The 21,254-nt window shown below is 37.8% G+C and overlaps 1 protein-coding gene across 1 annotated transcript in view; it reads left to right on the plus strand.

Annotated features, from left to right (window-relative positions):
* The first annotated feature begins 6,987 nt into the window (after window positions 1-6,987).
* The window catches only part of LOC133527682 (O-acyltransferase like protein-like), a 30,828-nt gene continuing 16,561 nt past the window's right edge, over window positions 6,988-21,254 (plus strand). The window contains exons 1-4 of the mRNA XM_061864800.1: window positions 6,988-8,216; window positions 12,676-12,815; window positions 18,530-18,691; window positions 20,268-20,430. Coding sequence (XP_061720784.1) covers window positions 8,150-8,216; window positions 12,676-12,815; window positions 18,530-18,691; window positions 20,268-20,430 — 532 coding nt within the window. The 5' untranslated portion in view covers window positions 6,988-8,149. The remainder of the gene's footprint in view (window positions 8,217-12,675; window positions 12,816-18,529; window positions 18,692-20,267; window positions 20,431-21,254) is intronic.

Genomic DNA, 21,254 nt, shown 5'->3' on the forward strand with positions numbered 1-21,254 from the left:
GTGGCCTAGCGGTAAGAGCGTGCGATTTGCAATCCGGAGGTCGCGGGTTCAAACCCCGGCTCGTACCAATGAGTTTTTCGGAACTTATGTACGAAACGTTATTTGATATTTACCAGTCGCTTTTCGGTGAAGGAAAACATCCTGAGGAAACCAGACTAATCCCAACAAGGCCTAGTTTTACCCTCTGGGTTGGAAGGTCGGATGGCAGTCGCTTTCGTAAAAACTAGTGCCTACGCCAAATCTTGGGATTAGTTGTCAAAGCGGACCCCAGGCTCCCTTGAGCTGTGGCAATATGCCGGGACAACGCTAGGAAGAAAGAAAGAAGAATATGTAATTAGATTCGCCGTCATCGAAAACGATGAGGAGGACTATATATAAGTACCTACAGCCGAAGGATCTGACGAGCAAAATTTTAAGCAGAAATATACCTATAAACCCGCGCAATTGCCACATTTTCCATTTCAAGTTTCATCATCTTTTGTTTCATCTACATTTCTCCCTCTATGTTTATGTTGCGAATTTTGTTTCAGCTTGTGATTCTCGCCGCCACCATCTTCTTATCTTTCGCAATGGCGGCCATTTTGTGGCTTTGCGTAGAGGCACCGGCCAAGGAGTTGATCTCAGCAGCAATGAAACCTAAACCTCGGGTCCAGAATACTAAGATATAGTTTATTTAGAAAATTATGTAATTTATATGGTTAAATACATTTGTGAGAAAGCTACAGTATAACTGAGTTTATAGGTAAGAAGTTGTTCTGGTCAGCTACGAAAAATTATATTACGAAGATAGGTTTGCGTTCTAAAATTGAAGCGCTTGACTGACGACTTCACTGGCCTAGTGACGCAAACAGGATCTTGGCCTCTGACACAAGAGAGCGTCACTCTGCTCTTGTCTGCGCCACTTCACGCCAGTTGGGTATTCGGAGGGTGGATAAGTCTTTTAGGGCTTCGTCACTCCAGCGGTATTTGGGAGCCCAGACGGACGTTTTCTGCCCAAGCGCTTATAGTTGGTGTCATCCACGATGAAGCGGAGATTTCTCAAATCTAACCTAACATGATGATAAGAGTGTCGTCATGCATGCATGCATGCGTCGTCGTGAATGACAATTTGTATAAATTATACAAAGTTGCCTTTAGTCACGCCTAGGCAAGCGAGAAATATGCATACCGAAAGAGAAAGAAACAATGGCGGTCGCGCGGAAAAAATAGGGGTAGAACAATAGTTATTTGCACTACCTGTTGACTTTTGTATGAGTTCGAAATTTCCTGCTACCTAAAGGTTGTCTGGAAGAGATCGCTTTTTAGCGATAAGACCGCCTGTTGTTACCTGGTTCTATTTTCCTTTAAAATTCATTTGTAGTTTTACATGTATGTAAAATGTATAATTGTTGGTGCAATAAAGAATATTTACTTACTTACTTACTTATTTGTGTCCCAAGGGAGGAAAAATAGGAAATTGCGTGCCGCGTGTAAAATTGTTACCTGAGCCGAAGGCAAGGGTGGCAAACACGCGGGATGGAATATCCTACGTTTCTTCCCCTAGTGCGCATACTATTTTTCTGCTCGACGGAGGCGGAAAGCGGCAACTTCGTTTACCGCAGCGGGAGCAAAGTTGACGCTTTCCGCCCGGAGGGCAGAAAACAATATTATGACGTTTTAATGTGATCAAAACGCGAAAGTTTTAAATGTCATTTTCTTTGTACATCGACTGAAAAAATAAAGCTAGTTGGGATTGGTAGGAAGTAGGTATAGAAAAAAAGTAAACAGGGTGTTTTACAGTCACCTGCAATAATTTACGGGGTGAATATATAGGTCGCACTAACTTTTACTATGGGACCAACCCCCAAATCAAGGATATAAATTGGCTGGTTACATTTTGCATGGGAGATTAAATTCTTTTGCGCGATTCCGGTGTTTGTCCCATAGGAAAAGTTGCTCAGTATGACCTAGATATTCACCCCATAAATTATTGTACGTGACTAAAACACTCACATAAGTTGATCTTTAAAACAGCAGAAAATTACTAATGTGAAGTATGGTTTACTCGTATCAGTTTATAAGGAATGGCAAAATTGGACTTATTAGCTTTTAAACGGGTACCCATTCATTATTATATTTTGGAATTTTTAGCCTGCACTGCACTAACTTTGGCTTAAATTGCAAAATTAACCTTTTCAACGCTTTTCCACACGTCAAGAAATGCCATGGACGCCAAAAAGTTAACTGGTGAAGAGCGAATATGAAGGTTAACTGACAGTAGGAAAGTCGCTTTGACAACGTCCGCCATAGCCTTTTTAATGGTCATTGGCGTCGCGGGCACGACAGACGATGACCATTTTAGTGGTCTTTAGCGTTGAAAAGGTTAAAGCTCTGTCGCCCACTGTACATTTTTTTGTAAATAAATAACGATACCTTTTAGTACCTATGAAATTATTTACCTAAGGGGCACATATTTTGTTCCCACCCTGTATCCCTAAGAAAGTTTTAATTTGTTAATATAAATCTAGTTAGTATGTGTAAATATTATGGTATCTTAATAAAACACATTACTACATATGTTTTACTTGTTTTATTGCCGTTCCTAGTTCCTTACTTTGATATTTTTTTATTAATTTTAACTTAGTAACTAGTGCGGCTGCCTTAGTTAACTGTAACCTTATCTATATTATGTATAGTTCTTAGTGAGAGCGTTTTAGGAGGTAGGTGCACGTCTATTGAACTGTATAACTTATCATTTATACTACTATTCTACTTACTTCTGTTGTTTCTCCAATAAAGAAAATAAATAAGTAGCGACTCACAAAACCTACGTTCCAAATTTAATTTAAATATATTATAGTTTCTGAATAATCTGGCTGTGGCATACGGACAGACTGACCGACGGACATGGCAAAACTATACGAATATTAAGAAAGTAAATGTAATTAAAGCATAATATTAGTAATTGGTTTTTGACTGACGTCACAATATAAATTAAAAAATATATCAGGACATTATTACACAAATTGACTAAGTCCCACAGTAAGCTCAATAAGGCTTGTGTTGTGGGTACTTAGACAACGATATATACAATATATACATATTTATAAATACTTAAATACATAGAAAATTGACGACCGGTTTGGCCTAGTGGGTAGTGACCCTGCCTACGAAGCTGATGGTCCCGGGTCCCGGGTTCAAATCCTGGTAAGGGCATTTATTCGTGTGATGAGCATGGATATTTGTTCCTGGGTGGGTCATGGGTGTTTTCTATGTATTTAAGTATTTATAAATATTTATATATTATATATATCGTTGTCTAAGTACCCTCAACACAAGCCTTATTCAATTTGTGTTATTACACAACCTCCTATAATATTATATAAAAAAAAACCCATGACTCAGGAACAAATATCTGTGCTCATCACATGAATAAATGCCCTTGCCTGGATTTGAACCAGGGACCATCGGCTTCACAGGCAGGGCCACCACTAGACAAATCCTCAAATTGTTGTATATATATGATCCGAAAATATTATAGTACCATTTCATTTGTCCCTAGTTTTGATTTTTCGATTGTTTACGATATTTTAAATATACCATTAACCGTCAAGCAAAATGAAAATGATTTATTTTCCGTATACAAAAATATTAGACACACAATGGGCCACACTAGAGGTCATGCAATAAAAAAAGGAAGGTAATTAATTTTATCTGTCTATTTTTTAAGTTAGTAAGTTTTTCCGGTGCTTTTTTTGGTGAATTGGTGATGGTGGTAAATATGTATATATTATTATATACATCGTTGTCTATGTACCCACAACACAAGCCTAACGGCCCGATTCGAAGAATGAAATATGATAACGATAAGTTCTGGTTTAGATAAGTTCTCATTTAGATATCGTTTTTATGTCGTATAATTGACAGAAGCAGCTTGATTCGGGCAACCAATGCCACTTTGACGTTAGAAATATCGTAGATAGGTCTTATTGGGATCGAAGCGGAATCGAAATAAACGTCAATTTTGAAATGTCGTTTAGTTATCGATCTTTTAAAGATCTTTCCATGATCTTAAACGTATCTTAATCGTTCTTCGAATCGGGCCGTTATTGAGCTTACTGTGGGACTTAGTCAATTTGTGTAATAATGTCCCATAATATTTATTTATTATTTATTAAATAATTTAAAAGGGTTATACGTCCGTCTCGTATTAAAACCCAGTAAGTGCTTCAGACCAAATTTTACCTACAGATTAGCGTAAAAACATAAAATATGTCAGCTCCAAAAAAAAAATCATTTTATATAAAAAATTATTCTGTCTTTGATTGTAAAATGAACTTTCCTCTAGTAGTGCACAACAAAGAATTTTATTATTATTATGTCTTTCCCACCACGGAACAATGGTGTTCCGGACCTTTGGGAGGCGTGCGCGGAGCCGGAGCCAACACGTAGAGGCCCTTATGACACTTTAATGAAATGTAAGTGGTACACTTAGCGGATGTTGCCCTTGCCCGTGTCATAGGACGCACGCACCATTATTATATCTCCTTGGATTTCACGGGCCTATAAATCCCGGTCTTTTGATAGGCTTGCGTGGGGATATAGATCCAACACGTAGAGGCCCCTTGGAGAGCTTTAATGTCATGTAGAACGCCTGCTGGAACCCGTTCACAGGCGCAACAATAGACACCCATGAACCGGTCGCAGCAGGCATTGGGACTATTGTAGTAAAAATGAACAGTATAACGGTCTATGGATTGAAGTTTGGGAGGACAATGAGACTGGGTTATTGCAAAGACGTCCGGACACCTGCCATAACAATGTTTCCACTAGTTATCGAGGCAGGCGGTGACTCGCCGCCCACTAGATGAGCCCCTGAAAATGCCGTCGTGAAGACGACCAGGAGCAACACCGGTGTGAGCGGCTCAGGGGTGTCGAGAGGTGTACGCCGCTTTCTACCCAGTGGCTGATAACAGCCACTGTGCCAACTCGCGTCCTATGCAAGTTTTCACTTCCACCCCTGGAGCATTTAGCTCTAACGACTCCTTTCTGGACGGCCAATGAAGGCAAGCCAGAGCTGAGAGTCCTGCGGGTCCCCTTGGGGTCCACTCCGACCGACGAAGACACGCCGGAGACGGAGACCCTGACCGACTCTCGGGAGTACTCGGGTCCGTGGGGTCGTTACTCCCCAACAGCTCGCCACAAGCTGCCCTGCGGATTCATTATTATTATTATTATACTTGAAGGGGTTAAAGACTAACCATATGTATCAACATCGAAATTTTGTTATATATTCAATATATACAAGTTTTATGCTCCTTACCTTGTCCTTATTAACTTAAGAATATAAGTAAGTCTTATGTACAGTCAAGTGTAAAAATATGGGTGTACACATCTTAGTCAAAAATATGTCCCATAGCATCTTATTCCAGTGTAATAACAGCGTAGTACCATATTTATGAGACGATTCTTTCGATATATATTTTTGCACTTGACTGTACATATTCCCGCTCCAATACCTAGTGAGTGCTCTCATATTAGTTGTGAATTGATACATTATCAACTTTCAAGATATTTTGGGTTATTCTCACTAGTTACCACTAAGTTGTTACCATATTCCCGCTCCAATACCTAGTGAGTGCTCTCATATTAGTTGTGAATTGATACATTATCAACTTTCAAGATATTTTGGGTTATTCTCACTAGTTACCACTAAGTTGTTACCATATTCCCGCTCCAATACCTAGTGAGTGCTCTCATATTAGTTGTGAATTGATACATTATCAACTTTCAAGATATTTTGGGTTATTCTCACTAGTTACCACCAAGTTGTTACCAATGAGAACAACTAAGTTTTTTTCTCACTTTTTAACACTCAACTGGTAACAAAAAAAAAAAACTATTTACCACCATAGTAAGTAAGTAAGTAAATATTCTTTGTTGTGCACCATACATTCAAAAATAGACAAGAAATGAAAAAAACACTTAAAAGTTAGGTAACAACAGGCGGTCTTATCGCTAAGAAGCGATCCCTTCCCGACAACCTTTGGGTAGTGAGATGGTGGTAACTACCGGGAAATATTTTTAACTGTATCAAGCATTATTCAATTCAATTCAATTAATTTATTTGTCACCAAGTACAGAACACAATTGTAAAATGCTATACTTAGTTATTGGAAGTATATTTTACCACTTCATAAGTTTGTGTGTGTGTGTTTGAAGTAAGGTCAATATGGGTAAGTGTGACATACTTTTGTAAAAGTTAACTTTGAACATATAAATCAATATTATATAGTTAGATTTCAAACTGTACCCTTAGTGTAAATTTATTCAATAGCGAAACGTGACGCGTTTGCGTTATGTCTCATTTTGTATGGGATTTTGATTTTCCGAAACGTCCCGCTTGGCGCGCTGTTTCAAAATCCTATACAAAATGAGACTAAACGTAAACGCGTACGTCACGTCACGCTATCGAATAAATTTACACTAGGGGTTCTGTGCCCTAAGGCAGAGTCTTACCTGAGCGAGTAACTCGCGAACGCGACGCGGCGCGGGTAAATTCAATCCTTTGATACCTATGGAAGTGTCCTACGTGGGCGATCTCCGAATGCCGTTGGGCCGCCGCGCCGCTCCGCGTCGCATTCGCGAGTCATCGCCCACGTAAGCCGCGCTGTACGGTACAATATTATAAGGTTCAACATTAATGAAAAAAAAGGACGAGTTAAAAATGTTTTAGTGTCAGACCAAGCTAAATTGGCATTGGTGTGATTTTGATAGTCCAGCCTGCGCAAGTATTAAGTGAACGTCATAATTTCATAAAATTTTGAGGTTTAAAATAACACTTGCACAGTCTGGACTGTCAAAATCGCCGCAAACTTAGAATTTTAAATACCAAGAGGTGGATTATCAAAGTAAACTTTGTAGCCACAGTAAATTTACTGCCATCTTTCGACACATGATTATAATTTTAGTACGCCATTTGACGTTGATCCTTATTTTTTCGCTGATCTTTTAGCGATGCGATGGCGCCATACCCTTGGCCTATGCCCGGTAAGATGGCGCCACTTTTTGATATTTAACAAATTTAACATATATCAGTGAAAGAATAAGGATCAAAGGCAAATGGCGTTCTAAAAGTTTTAATCATGTGTCGAAAGATGGCAGTAAATTTACTGTGGCTACAAAGTTTACTTTAACAATCCACCTCTATTTCTAATTCTCTTTGGTCTGACTATATTCAATCAGTGGTAACCCGTTATATACTTACTTGCGTATTTTTACATGCAATTAAATCCCACCGCAAAAATAAATCCGCAAATAAATATAACAAACCACCAGCAAAATTAAATAAACCCGGTCAAGTGCGAGTTCGTTTTACTCGCGCACCGAGGGTTCCGTACAAACTTTTAATTGTCTCGTATAACTATAAAGGCGAAAGACTTTTGAACAGAAGTACCTATACTAAGTATATTTGTGTACAACGCCATCTATCGGCAAAAAATGTATTGGAATATACAATTTGAGCTCTTTCATATGATACCCCACTTGACCTAGTCATTACACTTTGGAATTGCCCCTTCTTCATATTGGGCATTTCCCATAATTAATAAAAAAAATACTTTCAATGTGTCTGGGTTATCGTTGGTCATAACTATTACAAATTTCAAATCGATAGCTTAAGTGGTTCTCAAGATACTTAGCGATGTGACAGACAGACATACAGACGGACGGACGGACAAAGTCGCACCATAAGGGTTCCTTTTGTACCTTTTTGGTACGGAACCCTAAAAACTCGACACGTGTTTCGCCTCTCTACAAGTCATCCTCAGGAGATGATGGAGATGTTGACAGTCAGACGTCCGACAACTGAAACGCGTTTTCTGATAGAAAAGTTTCGCAAAGTAACGCCGGATTCTATGAAATAAATAAAATATTTATTTTATAGACCTCGAATTTTGGTGACAAGGTCCTTCCACCCTAATGTTGTTAGTCGAGTTGTATCACATCGATAGTAACATCGTCTAGTTTGCCATCGTGCGTTATTTAATAGCAATCTTTCGAGGCTGATTGAGCAAGCTTATGCGACGTTTAGCATTGTACATAAGACATATTTATTTAGAAATGTTTAAGTAAAATTTTAAAACCCAGTTTTCTCTGAATAGTTTCAAAAATGAAAGCTCTAGTGATTTGTGTTTTACTCGCGCAACAAGCTTCAGGAATTATTTATCGTTTAAATGGTAAGTATTCTTTATGAAATTTAATTTTATTTATTTTATTATTAAGCGGTGGTCTAGTAGATATGGCGCCTGACTTTAAATCCGTAGGTCGTGGTTTCAAATCTTGGCTCGTACCAATAAGTTTGTCGGAACTTATGTATGCAATATCATTTGATATTTACTACTAGCTTTTCGATGGAGGAAAACATCGCGAGGAAACCTGCATAAATCTGCGAAGAAATTCAAATGTGTAAGTCCCCACTCCGCATTGGGCCACAGCCAGTGTCAGGAATATGTTTCCGAATTTTCCAAAAAATTAAAAGGGGCCAAAAATATGGCTTGCAGCGCTAAATTTGCGACGGAAGAAAAGACCATTGCGCGGGTTTTGATAACTCAATTATTCAAAAAACATACTTCAATATCACTAAATTCTTTACTTTGGTCGAAAATGCGGGTGTCTATTGTTGCCCATAAAGTTTTAAGTCATAATGTATTGTTTGTCCGCATTTTCGTTAGCCATAATTTGGTTTTTCTCAGAAACGCGTAACTTTTCAGGATTGCCATAAAACAAACCTAACCTAACCTATCTATAGGATAACCTACGGGAATTCCTGAAAAATAACGGTTTCAGAGTTATGACTAATGATAATATGACTATCATTAAATAATAAATAAATAAATATTATAGGACATTATTACACAAATTGACTAAGTCCCACGGTAAGCTCAATAAGGCTTGTGTTGAGGGTACTTAGGCAACGATATATAATATTTATAAATACTTAAATACATAGAAAACACCCATGACTCTGGAACAAATATCCATGCTCATCACACGAATAAATGCCCTTACTAGGATTTGAACCCGGGACCATCGGCTTCATAGGCAGGGTAACTACCAACTAGGCCAGACCGGTCGTCAAATCATCATTACATTATGACTTTCAATAATTATCAAACAAAGGGATCCTCGAAAATGCATTTGGTGTTTCAGTAAAAAAAATTGTCCATGAAATTTTGAGGTGATAATGGGCTAGACCTATAAAATTTTTTTTATAATAAATAAATATATATATATTATGTGTTGTACTATTTGTATTGTATAAATATTACGGTACAATCTTCGAATACCGGGTTCGAATCCCGGTAAGGGCATTTATGTGTGTGACAAACCCAGATATTTGTTCCTGAGTCATGGATGTTTTCTATGTATTTAAGTATTTGTATATTATGTATATCGTTGTCTGAGTACCCACAACACAAGCCTTCTTGAGCTTACTGTGGGACTTAGTCAATTTGTGTTAGAATGTCCCTATAATATTTATTTATTTAATATTACACAAATCGATCTACCGCCACAGTAAGTTCAATAACGCTGATATATAGTTATATAACAGATATAGTTATAGAAAAAAAATATAGCAATTATACACGAAACACATCTTACGGTGTAAATAATGAAAAACTTATTTTCCATGATTCTGTTGCATACATTTTGGCGCAACCATGTGTGCTATGAGATCACACGGCGCGTGCTTTTTGTATGGGCAAGTATGGGGTATATTTTTATTGACGGTGCGCGAGTCACATTGGTTTTTGCATTTTGGAAGTCTCTGGAGTACAATAGAATAGATAAAAGATTTACTAGAAAGATTTGAATGTCACGGGAAGTAAAAACATAATGCCTTTAGCTAATTATGCTGGTTTTAGTACAGGCGGGGGAAAGTGCAATCCAAGGCAAGTATTAGACACACAATGGGCCACACTAGAGGTCATGCAATAAAAAAAAGGAAGGTAATTAATTTTATCTGTCTATTTTTTAAGTTAGTAAGTTTTTCCGGTGTTTTTTTTTATCCGATGGTGAATTGGTGATGGTGGTAAATATATATTAATATATACATCGTTGTCTAAGTATGGGCTCTTCCATACTAGAAAAATTGCGCATGTTGAAATTATTTAGTGAAATCAATTAGAACCGTAGCAAATTAAAACCGTAAATGGTCCTTCTTTGCTCCAATGTTTGTTACAAATATAGGAAATGATTATTAATATTCGCATGTCTGTCTCATCACGTGTGCGCGGAGCTGAAGTCAAGGAATGAAAGGAATGAAAGGACCTTCATTCTTTAATGAAATATAAGGAGTACACCGGGCTGTTGCTGCCCTTGCCCGTGTCATAGAACGTACGCAGAAACAGATCCCGTCAGTGTGTAAGAACTCTTCTTTGCGTACTGAATCTGTTTCTGCGTACGTTCTATGACACTAGGTTGATGGAATCTAAAATGTACATACTAGGTTATTGGGTGAAAGCGATGGACTAAATACCGTGCTATGGGACATAAAACTGGATGCCTACCCTAAAAAACGGTATGCAACTTTATTTCCGGTAGACGGTGGCTCGCCCCTACAAGATGAGCCCCCACAAAAAGCGACACCTAAGATTGCTCAAGGGCAACACCGGTGAGAGGGCTGAGGGTAGAGAGGTGTCACTGGATTTTAAGCATATAGCCAACTAAACACTTATGTTTTCACATATACCCTCGAGCACGCAGCTCTCGCGACTCCACTCTGGACGGCCGGCTAAGGCAATCCAGAGGCAGAGAATCCAGTACCATCCACCCACCTTCTGGTAACAAGACTCACCAGGAGCACTCGAGTACGTGGGGTCTAGAGCTTGCAATCCGAAATTCCGGAATCTCTGACAAATTGTGCGATTTTGCAATTTCGGAATTGATACCACTGAATATTGAAAATTCCGGATTTTGATTTGAATACTTTTATTTGATTTATAGGGTTCCGTAACCAAAGGGTAAAATGTGACCCTATTACTAAGACTCCGCTATCCGTCCGTTTGTCATCAGGCTGTATCTCATGAACCGCGATAGCTAGACAGTTGAAATTTTCACAGATGATGTCGCTATAATAATAAATACTAAAAAGTATGGAACCCTCGTTGGGCGAGTCCGGTTTTTGAATATTGTAAAGAAACTACACTAGTACGGTAAAGTAACATTTTACGGAAGCTAAGATAAGTAAATAAAAATGATAAAAAACAATACTTCTAACGCTCAGATATTATGTAGATAATTATTATCTTAGCTAGTGTTAACAACAACAACACATTACAGTGAAAAATAATTTGCACGAGTACTATGTACCACCATATACTTAAACGTAATTATAATTAAAATTGCGAATTTGGTTTTTCCATACATTAGTACGATTGCAACTTGGCTTTGACGTCAAAAACATCGCATCAAGGTAACATTAATTTATTATAAACAGACGTTACAAACGACGCCACTTTTGTATTGCATTATCGCTGTAGCTACGTGCGAAGTGCATGGTGAAGGTAAGTAAAGCGATCGCAGCGCAGGCGGTGGTAAAAATTGGCACTAACGAAGGTTAGCGTCTTTAACGTTTGGTACAAGTTATATGGCTCGAAATGAAACTTTAATTTACGATAACTCTGTAAGGGACTGTTGTAATCTGTTGAAATGCGTAATATAACTAACGTATTTATTTTGATAATTATCAATACTGTATCCGTGAAAATAGATTTGAAAATACCACATATTATGTGATCTTCTTGTAGAAGATAAAAATGGGAATGGGATCAAGTTATCCTTAAAAGATAGACATTCACCATCACGGACTTTTTTGTAGACCAACGAAAGAGACACAATTGCCCCGTACAATGTGTTGTTATATCTCAAACGGATTAAGCAGCGTTTTTCATTAAAGCACTTTTACCAGCGTTATTTTTTCCGACTTCTTTAGCAAACATCGTCCAATTTCAGCCAATATACACAAAACCTTTACAAATTATACGCTTTAACCTTTCTCGAATATCATTCCTTTTTTTTTAACCGCATTAAAATTCGTGAATTTTGAACTCCAGTCCAGTCTGACTTTTACAGATATTCTAGTTCTTTGACGATGTTTCGGAGCGGTTCCTAAGAATTCGGAGAGTGTCGGGAAAATACGGTGGCCGTATCGCGTGAGTTGCCATCTGGGGTGCACTTGCTGTCACACGTGAACAATATAGTCTACAGATCCACTGAGCAAAATGCGTGATATATATTTCCATGAGCAAAAGATAATCAATCTTTTCAACTCAGTGAAGCGTTTTCCGCATCTCTATTTCTATTTGAAAAACACGCTCATGTATGAATTTCTCGCAGACATATTTGACTCCATTAACCAAAAGTTGACATTATAAAAAATCTAGTTTAATATGCATGCACGTGTAAAGAAGTTGAAAAAAATTTAATCAATATTCATATACCAGCCCGCGTCGCCAACATGCTAATCGTTAATGCTCCGTAGCGTAGCGTAGTTATCTCTCTCTATCACTCTTCCTTATTAGTGCGACAGTGACAGTTGCGTTTCGTTCGCTACGGAACGTTAACGAATGACATCATAGGCTATGCGGGCAGAGCACGTGTAGAATGTAGACGATGACCTAAACATGTTTTCAGCCTCGGAGTACGCGCGTCTGCCCGAGCTATTCTCCTTGGACCACTACTACAACTGCCTGCTGGCTCCTGGAGACACCTACTGCTATGTGGACGCTAAACTTGTGACCAATGAGACGAATGAGCTGTTTACTGTCATACAGGTAACGTTATGATACCCTTATTACATATCCAGCGAATAGCTCCAAGGAATTATCCAGATTAAAACCTGGTGCTTCCTTCCACCATCGCTTTATACGATATGAAATCTTCACCACTTATCCGTCCGTGGTATACTTAGTATGAATTTTCTCAAATTATTTTTATCCCTCAGACCCTAATCTGTTAAACAAAGGCCTTTGTTTCTTTTGTGCAGCGGTTACCATGCTACCAATACTGACTAAACGGGAACAACCTCGTTCAAAAAGAAAATTAACCGTCTTATGTGCATGGTTGAAATTCATGTAACAGCTCATTCTATTACCTGACATGCCACACAAGAGCGACCGATCGTCCTACAGTACCGAAACTCTTTATCTCAGAATGAGCTGCTATATCAATTTGAACCTTAATACTATCGAGATAGTTGCTTTTTAAGCCACATGCTGGTTGCTTTGCCACAGGCATTTTAATGCCTCTCCATAAAAGAAACAATGGTTTTTGTTTAACTGATTTGAGTCTAAGGCGTAATTCATATTATATTTGCGGACCGATATGACCTTCAAACCTTCAAGAAACGGGACAGCCACATAAATAAAATACGACCTGTAGAAGAGAACAAACGGACATACGAGAGCATTCTTGCCCAAGCTGAAAAGGAGACGCTGCGCTCGCGCTTTGCATTTGTATCAATATGTACATACATGTACGTCTGTTAGTAGAAGCTTTTATTTAGTTTTAGTTACGTCTTACTTCCAATGGCGCTACAACCCTTTGTGGGTCTTAGCCTCCTTCACTGTCTTCCTCCAGTTGTCGCGATTCTTAGTAACCTGCTTCCAGTTGGTATACTTCCTCGTCCTCCTAAGATCTTCCGCACAGTCCAGTCACCTTTCCTTAGGCTTACCACTAGGCCTTTTCTGTTGTGGCGTACACTTTGTCATAATTTTTGGAGCTCTCATATCGGGCATCCTCTCCAGGTGACCCACCCATCTCAGCCGCTGGGATTTGCAAAACCTAACAATGGTCTCCTGTTTGATCAGAGTTCAAGTTTATGGTTCATGCGCTGCCGGTAGCTACCGTCAGGTTCTTTTAACGGACCATAAATTGTCCCGTTAGGTATCTGTATATTTTAATCAAATCTTGCTAGCTAAATCCTATTATTCGATTGAGTTTAAACTTCACATACTCATGTAAATTGAGTGACGAATTTATGTTCATATTTGTTTATTAGCAGTCACTCATTATGTCCAGGACTTTAGAATGACAAGTACATGAATCCGAATAGGGTTAATTTACTGATTAAACCTAATACAGTATAATTTAACAAAATAAAGCCCCATTTAGAAGGTTCAAAAAAAGTTCGCTCAGCCCTAAATGTGACGCTCCGCGGTGCCCTACATTCGGCGACAGAAAGAGGTGGCGGCAGATTGTCAAAGAGAAGCTGTTCCGAAGTGGCCGCGACCCTCAGTGATGAGAAAGCCGATGCAAAACGGATGAGGAGGAGACGGTTCAAGAACTTTCATGCAATTTTTGTTACATTGCAGTATTTAGTGGATCGACTGAATTTCTTGTACCTACTCTGTGTATTGTACCTTCTTGTAACTTCTAAATAAAGATTAAGTGTGAAATACTAATATTACAAATTTTATAGTACAGTCAGCATCAAAAGTAGCGGATCAAATAACGTTTCATTCTGTAACAGTTTAACAAAAAGTGATGTCTTTAATATATAACGACTAAGACTGTAAAAGATATACTTTTGAGCGCGAATTTTAGAGATTTATCTATATTTGGAAAAGTTATCCGGAATATCAGATACTTTTGGAGCGTTGTTTCATCCGCTACAATTGATGCTGACTGTACATGCTTAACATAAAATTAATAGTTTTGATGTCAATATTATGGTACCAACGAACCGATCCGATGATGCAGACTGGAGGTGGCCAAAGAAACTCTGTGATGAAACAACGCCATTGTGTTTGAGTTTCTTAGAATTGTCTCGATTAGTTAATTGATTGTTAAAAAAAAGTACAGTCAGCGATGTAAGCTTGTATCAAAAAAGCTTTGTTTGACAAAAATGGTTTTCTCATGTACCTTACTTCACTTTACCTTACCTTACTTTACCTTTTATCGATCATACATACTTTACAGTATGCTTAACTCGTTCGCGTCTTTGCTGTAGACATCGCAAAGATAATGGCATCTAAAGCTAATTTTCGCCATGCACTCTTAAAGGTGAGATACATTTTTTTAGTATTTGAGACTAAGAAAAACATTAAGAACCCGAGTCGTACACTTTTATAGTATTGCCGTTTTTAGGGTTCCGTAGCCAAATGGCATAAAACGGAACCCTTATAGTTTCGCCATGTCCGTCTGTCTGTCTGTCTGTCCGAGGCTTTGCTCCGTGGTCGTTAGTGCTAGAAAGCTGAAATTTGGCATGGATATATAAATCAATAAAGCCGACAAAGTCGTACAATAAAATCTAAAAATTTTAATTTTTTTTAGGGTACCTACCTCCCCTACACGTAAAGTGGGGGTGAAATTTTTTTTTCGCTTTAACCCTAGTGTGGGTTATCGTTGGAAAGGTCTTTCAAAACTAATAGGGGTTTTCAAGAACAATTTTTTGATAAAGTGAATATATTCGGAGATAATCGCTCCGAAAAAAAAAAGTGTCCCCCCCCCTCTAACTTTTGAACCATAGGTCCAAAAAATATGAAAAAAATCGCGGAAGTAGAGCTTAAGAAAGACATTAAATGAAAACTATAGCGGACATGATCAGTATAGCTGTTTTTGAGTTATCGCAAAAAGTTTTCCCTTCATAGTAAAAAGACTTATTTTAATTAGGTACTGATTATGCAAATTTGCCTATTTGTTTAACTCAGGTGAAAGGTACCGTTTCATCCCTTGATTAACAATTTACTATACTTTAAGCTCCAGTTTAGCTTATTCTGACGGAAGAGTAACTACGGAACCCTACACTGAGCGTGGCCCGACATGCTCTTGGCCGGTTATTATTATTCTAAAATATGCTTGACCTGTACCTATTGAATTTTCCAAGGCTATTTTTAGGGTTCCGTACCTCAAAAGGAAAAAACCGAATCCTTATAGGGCCACTTTGTTGTCCGTCCGTCCGCACGTCCGTCCGTCAAGACATTTATCATAGAAACGCGTCCCTATCGAGTTGAAATTAAAAATTTATAGTCCGGTGTTCATTCCCCTGAAGCTGTAAAAAAATCATACTTCTAAATTTACGTAAAAAAAAAGATACGGCCATTAATGCGGGAAAAAACGTACGCTTGAGAGCAAGGGAATCAAAATTTATAGGGTCGTTGACCTAAAACTATGAAATTTTGCAATTAATATCGTCTTACATTACAAGTTTAGGAAAAATTTTAAAACTACAAATCTGCAAAAAAATAAATAATACAGTCTGTTTTTTTTATAAACAAACAGGATGGTTTTAATAAATTCATGGCGTGAACATTTATTAGCAAATATAAAAAAACCAGTTTCATAATTATTCAATCCGTGAGGTCAATTCTAACAGGTTTCAAACTAGATTTTGGCTATTTTTCGTAAACATTTTAAGAAATAACTATGATAGGACGTTTGATAATTTATAATACATGTTAACACATGTATGCAAGGTTATAAGGAGAAGTCATTATTCTTTAACTACAAATGTTTGATTATCGTAAGCCCTTTTGCATGCATAATAGTATATCACACACAATGTTTTTCATCACACTTGCAAAGAAAAAAAATATGGAAATAATTCTCAAAATAATGTGAAATTTCAAACATTCGTCCGCCATATTGACCTTTTTTGACAAGTTAAGGCGCAAACCCATCCGGCATTCAGCTACGATTGAAAATTGTTTAAAAATATTTTTTAACACACTTGCTCAAACGACATTTTTATTCCTCCGAATTTTGGCTCATAATCCTAGATATTAAACACGCGTGCTTTTTCAGTATATTATAACACTCGTGCTTTTTCATTATATTATCCGACTGAGTTTAGAAGGTAACTAATTGCTAATAATATGCACGGAAACGGAGCCTTCTTAATTTGGTCGAGTAATACATTTTTTTTAAACAACTATTAGGTTTCAGATGTTAGTTCAAAGAGGTTTTATCACACCAAACATAATTTATAGATTAAATTATCTCGTAAATATATTAATTTTATTTCTAGGTTTAATTTTAGTTTTAATTTTGTAATATTATATTTTAGTTTAGTTAGTCAATATAGATTGTTTAAGAGCTTTATTAGAATAAAACTCTCAATAAATTAGTCTCGTAAATTACATTAATGAATAAACATGACATTTTATCGATTTGATCTCCGTCCGTCGAATAGAAATACGAAAATGTTAGCTTTTTTACTATTTTTTAATTGGCTGTTTATCGATTTCGTTCGCGCCTTTGCCTTGCGCGCGCATTGCAATCGTGCATAAAAAAAATAACGCGTCAGCCATTTTCCGTATTTGTCATATTATTGGAATAGTTTTGCATGTTTTTAGTTTATATATTGAAGAAAATGTCATTTTCAAGCATTGAAAATGAAGAACACATAACACTGACGCTGCCAGTAATACTAATAGAGGCAAGAGCCGAGAACGATAGCCTTTAACCATTGATTATGTATTTCTGTTGCCGATATAAGAACAAATACTAAAAACAGAATAAATTAAATATTTAAGGAGGGTCCATACAACAAACATAATTTTTTTGCAGTTTTTATAAATCATAGTACGGAACCCTTCGTGCGCGAGTCCGACTCGCACTTGGCCGGTTTTTTAGTTAGGATCGTAAGTGCTTGTGCTGCTAAGTAGAAAAGCATAAAAAATTGAAAAAAAAAGTGTAGTATACAGCTTTAATTAAAATTACCCCAATTAACTAAACTATATCTTACCAAGTGAGCGCGAAGCGCGAGCCTGACTTGTACTTTTCAGCTCCGGCAAAAATAATAATTCGTATGTCTGTGCGGTTAACCGACTATACAATCAATTAATCAATTGACCAAGAAATATATTGCCTCAATTTTCCAATTTTCAAAAATGTAATTTCAATCATGCAGACTGAGAATTAAAACAGTCGTAAAATAACGGTTATTGAGATTATCATATAGCCCGATTCAAAGAACGATTAAGATCTTGGAAAGATCTTTAAAAGATCGATAACTAAACGATTTGTCAAAATTGACGTTTTTTTCGATTCCGCTGTGATCCCAATAAGATCTATCTACGATATTTCTAACGTCAAAGTGGCATTGGTTGCCCGAATCGAGCTGCTTCTGTCAATTATACGACATACAAACCATATCTAAATGAGAACTTATCTAAACCAGAACTTATCGTTATCATATTTCATTCTTCGAATACACTGAAAAAAATAGATAGCCGAACTGGTTTTGTAACTTTACTAAATAACTAAACTACGGTTATAAGAAAATAAACTTTGCATAAATTTACAAACTTATTTGGTAGTGTATACCCAGTACCTGAACACTGATAGCCAAACACGGTTTTGTTACATATAACACATAGTTCGCAAGTCCCAATTTTTGTGTAAACAGTAACCAAAATTTTGTTACAGTTATGCAAACATTTCTTTCAGTGTAGGGCCGTTAGTCTGAGATATATAATTATATCTTGGATCAAGATAAATGAGTTGAGATATATCTGGTCCTTGTTAAAAAAAAATTCCTGTGCAGGAGTACTCGGCGTACAGCAAAACGCACTTCGACCACACGATCGTCCACCGAGGCGTGTGCGTCACGCAGACGTGTCGTGATTACCTGGACAACTCTACAAGCCTGGTTCCTGCTGTTGAAGCCTGCCTCAATGCGACACTTTACAAAAGTCATGGTCTGCAAGTAAGAATAAATATAATCTTAATCAGATAGGTCATGCTGGTCACATTACTGGAGTCACGGACTTTAATTGCTGATCCATTTAGGGTTCAAGCTAATTTGGTTATCAATACGGCAAATTATGATTGTGATTACATTTTTTTTTATCTATATAACAGTATATAAAACATATTATTATATTATTAAAACTTAAAATTTACACAAACAAACCGCTCCCCACCGTCCCGGGTGCAAAGGCGCCCATGATACTCGCAGCATTTCCACGCTGAATTACCATGGACAGCCTTTGCACCAGGAACGACTCGGAGCGGGGACCCTCCCCCTTTTGCCTGAGACGACGGCCTAGTTCGAAAGAATTGTAAAATTGTCATTGAAAAAACTAACTAAACTAACCGGACGGTATGTCCCTGATTCCCTGGAGTTTGGGAAGGGTCCTGGTGTGGGACGCAACCTGTGTAGACACACTAGCCCCTTCCCACCTCACCGGAACCAGTAACAGTGCGGGTGCCGCGGCTAAAGGGGCCGAAAAGCTTAAAATACAAAAGTACAGGGGTCTCGGCCCCGAATACATTTTTATGCCATTTGGGGTCGAGACGCTTGGCCCGTGGGGTCCTAATGCTCTACAACTTTTTAAAGAACTATCTAAAAGGCTGGTCGACTTCACAGGTGACCGAAGAGCTGGCAGCTTTCTCGCACAACGTATTAGCATCGCTATACAGCGGGGAAATGCTGCCAGCATCCTCGGCACCATGCCAAAGGGGCCAAATTTTGTAGACATATTTTAATTTTATTTAGTATTAGTTTTTAGTTTTAATTTAGTTTTATTTAATAGATAAGTTAGTTTATTTTTATAATGCCCAATTAAATGTATTTTATCTATTTCTCGAAATATAAAATAAATACAACGGATTATATCGCGTATAATGTATTTAAAATACATCCTGGCGTTTCTAATACATTACAGCGTTTGTGGTCAACGGGAGACTGAGAAAAAATATTAAACTGTTTATTATATGTTAATTATATATTTATAGATTGGTAGAAAGATATATAGAATACTTTTTATTGGTACACCTCAGTGTGACCTCAGTAAAAGATACAGCTTAAAGAAAAACATTTGATTAATGATAGAGGCAGACAGCAGGCTGTCTTATCACTAAAGAGCGATCTCTTCCAGACAACCTTTGGGTAGCGGAAACAAAACAATCAATAAAAATTTAGGTGTTGCAAAAAACGTTACGTAATTTATCTAACTTAGAACTAATGTTACATTAAAAAAAAACAGAATGTTACAAAAATAGTGGGGATCCATTTAAGAGCATATTCGGTATGGTAATCAAATTACAAAAAAAGTTGAAGTTTTCGCGAAAAAAAGAATTTTTCTATGGGGCAGGTCGTCCAAGTCGGCCAACCCTCCATACAAAGGTCAACAATTTTTATTCAACTTTTTCCTGATCAGAACACGATACCGAATATGCTTTTAAACGCATTTTAGTTACATTCTGGTATTTCTAAATAATAATATGTTTGAATTTGTTTTGTATGTGGTGCATTAAAGAATTATTAACTTATTTTCCAGACCAAAGTTTTGGAAGACTTCGTCTATTGCAGTAAGTTCGACGAGCCTGCTGGCTACGACATGGTCGACTATGCCGTGGTACTTCTGATGGTGATGCTGGTAATGCTGAACGTGGCTGGCAGTCTAGCTGATTACTTTGGCTGTGCTGGGAATAAAAGTATAGGTAATGTACCAGTCCTCAACTGTGTGTTTCTCTAGCTGACTCGCACAGCTAAACTGCGGAATGAACTGTCGCCTACAATTCTGAATGAAACGATCGTCAAACGTTCAAGTAAAGAGCGGACTCCCATATTAAGAGGAAATACCAGCTGGGCCTCCGAAGAGCCTGCTGGCTACGACATGGTCGACTATGGCGTGGTACTGATAATGGTGATGCTGGTAATGCTGAACGTGGCTGGCAGTCTAGCTGATTACTTTGGCTATGCTGGGAATATGTAACAGTCCTCAACTGTGCGTTTCTCCACCTGCCTTGCACAGCTAAACTGTGGAATGGACTGTCGCCAGATTTCTGGACCGATAAGACTTTCAAATTTTCAAGACAAGAGCGTACTCCCATCACGCAAAATACGCACAATGGTTGTCGATTTGCGGAAAATGCCCAGAAGCACTAACTAACTAACTCCCATCTTGGCCGGCAGCGCACTTACAACTTCTCTGGTGTTGCGGGTATCCATGGGCGATAGTAATCCCTTATCAACAGGAGAAACGTTTGCTCGTTTGCCTCCTATATCAAAAAATATCCCGCTTGTAAAGATGCTGCGTAAAAATTAGCTTTACGTTTCCTTAAATTTGCGATGTCTAGAGGAACGAATTTGCTAAGAAAATGTGTATGACCCAAGTACGCTACGATTAGCAATGTACCAAAACTTCGAGCAACACAGGGAAGGGAGACGGCATTCATACTAATTCCACTCTGCCAAAGCATAGGTACAACTGTGCTTCTGGCGGTGCATGTTGTGACTCGTCCGTACACAAAAAGAGATCGAG

This window comes from Cydia pomonella, chromosome 18, assembly GCF_033807575.1.
Source record: "Cydia pomonella isolate Wapato2018A chromosome 18, ilCydPomo1, whole genome shotgun sequence".
Taxonomy (NCBI): Eukaryota; Metazoa; Arthropoda; class Insecta; order Lepidoptera; family Tortricidae; genus Cydia; species Cydia pomonella.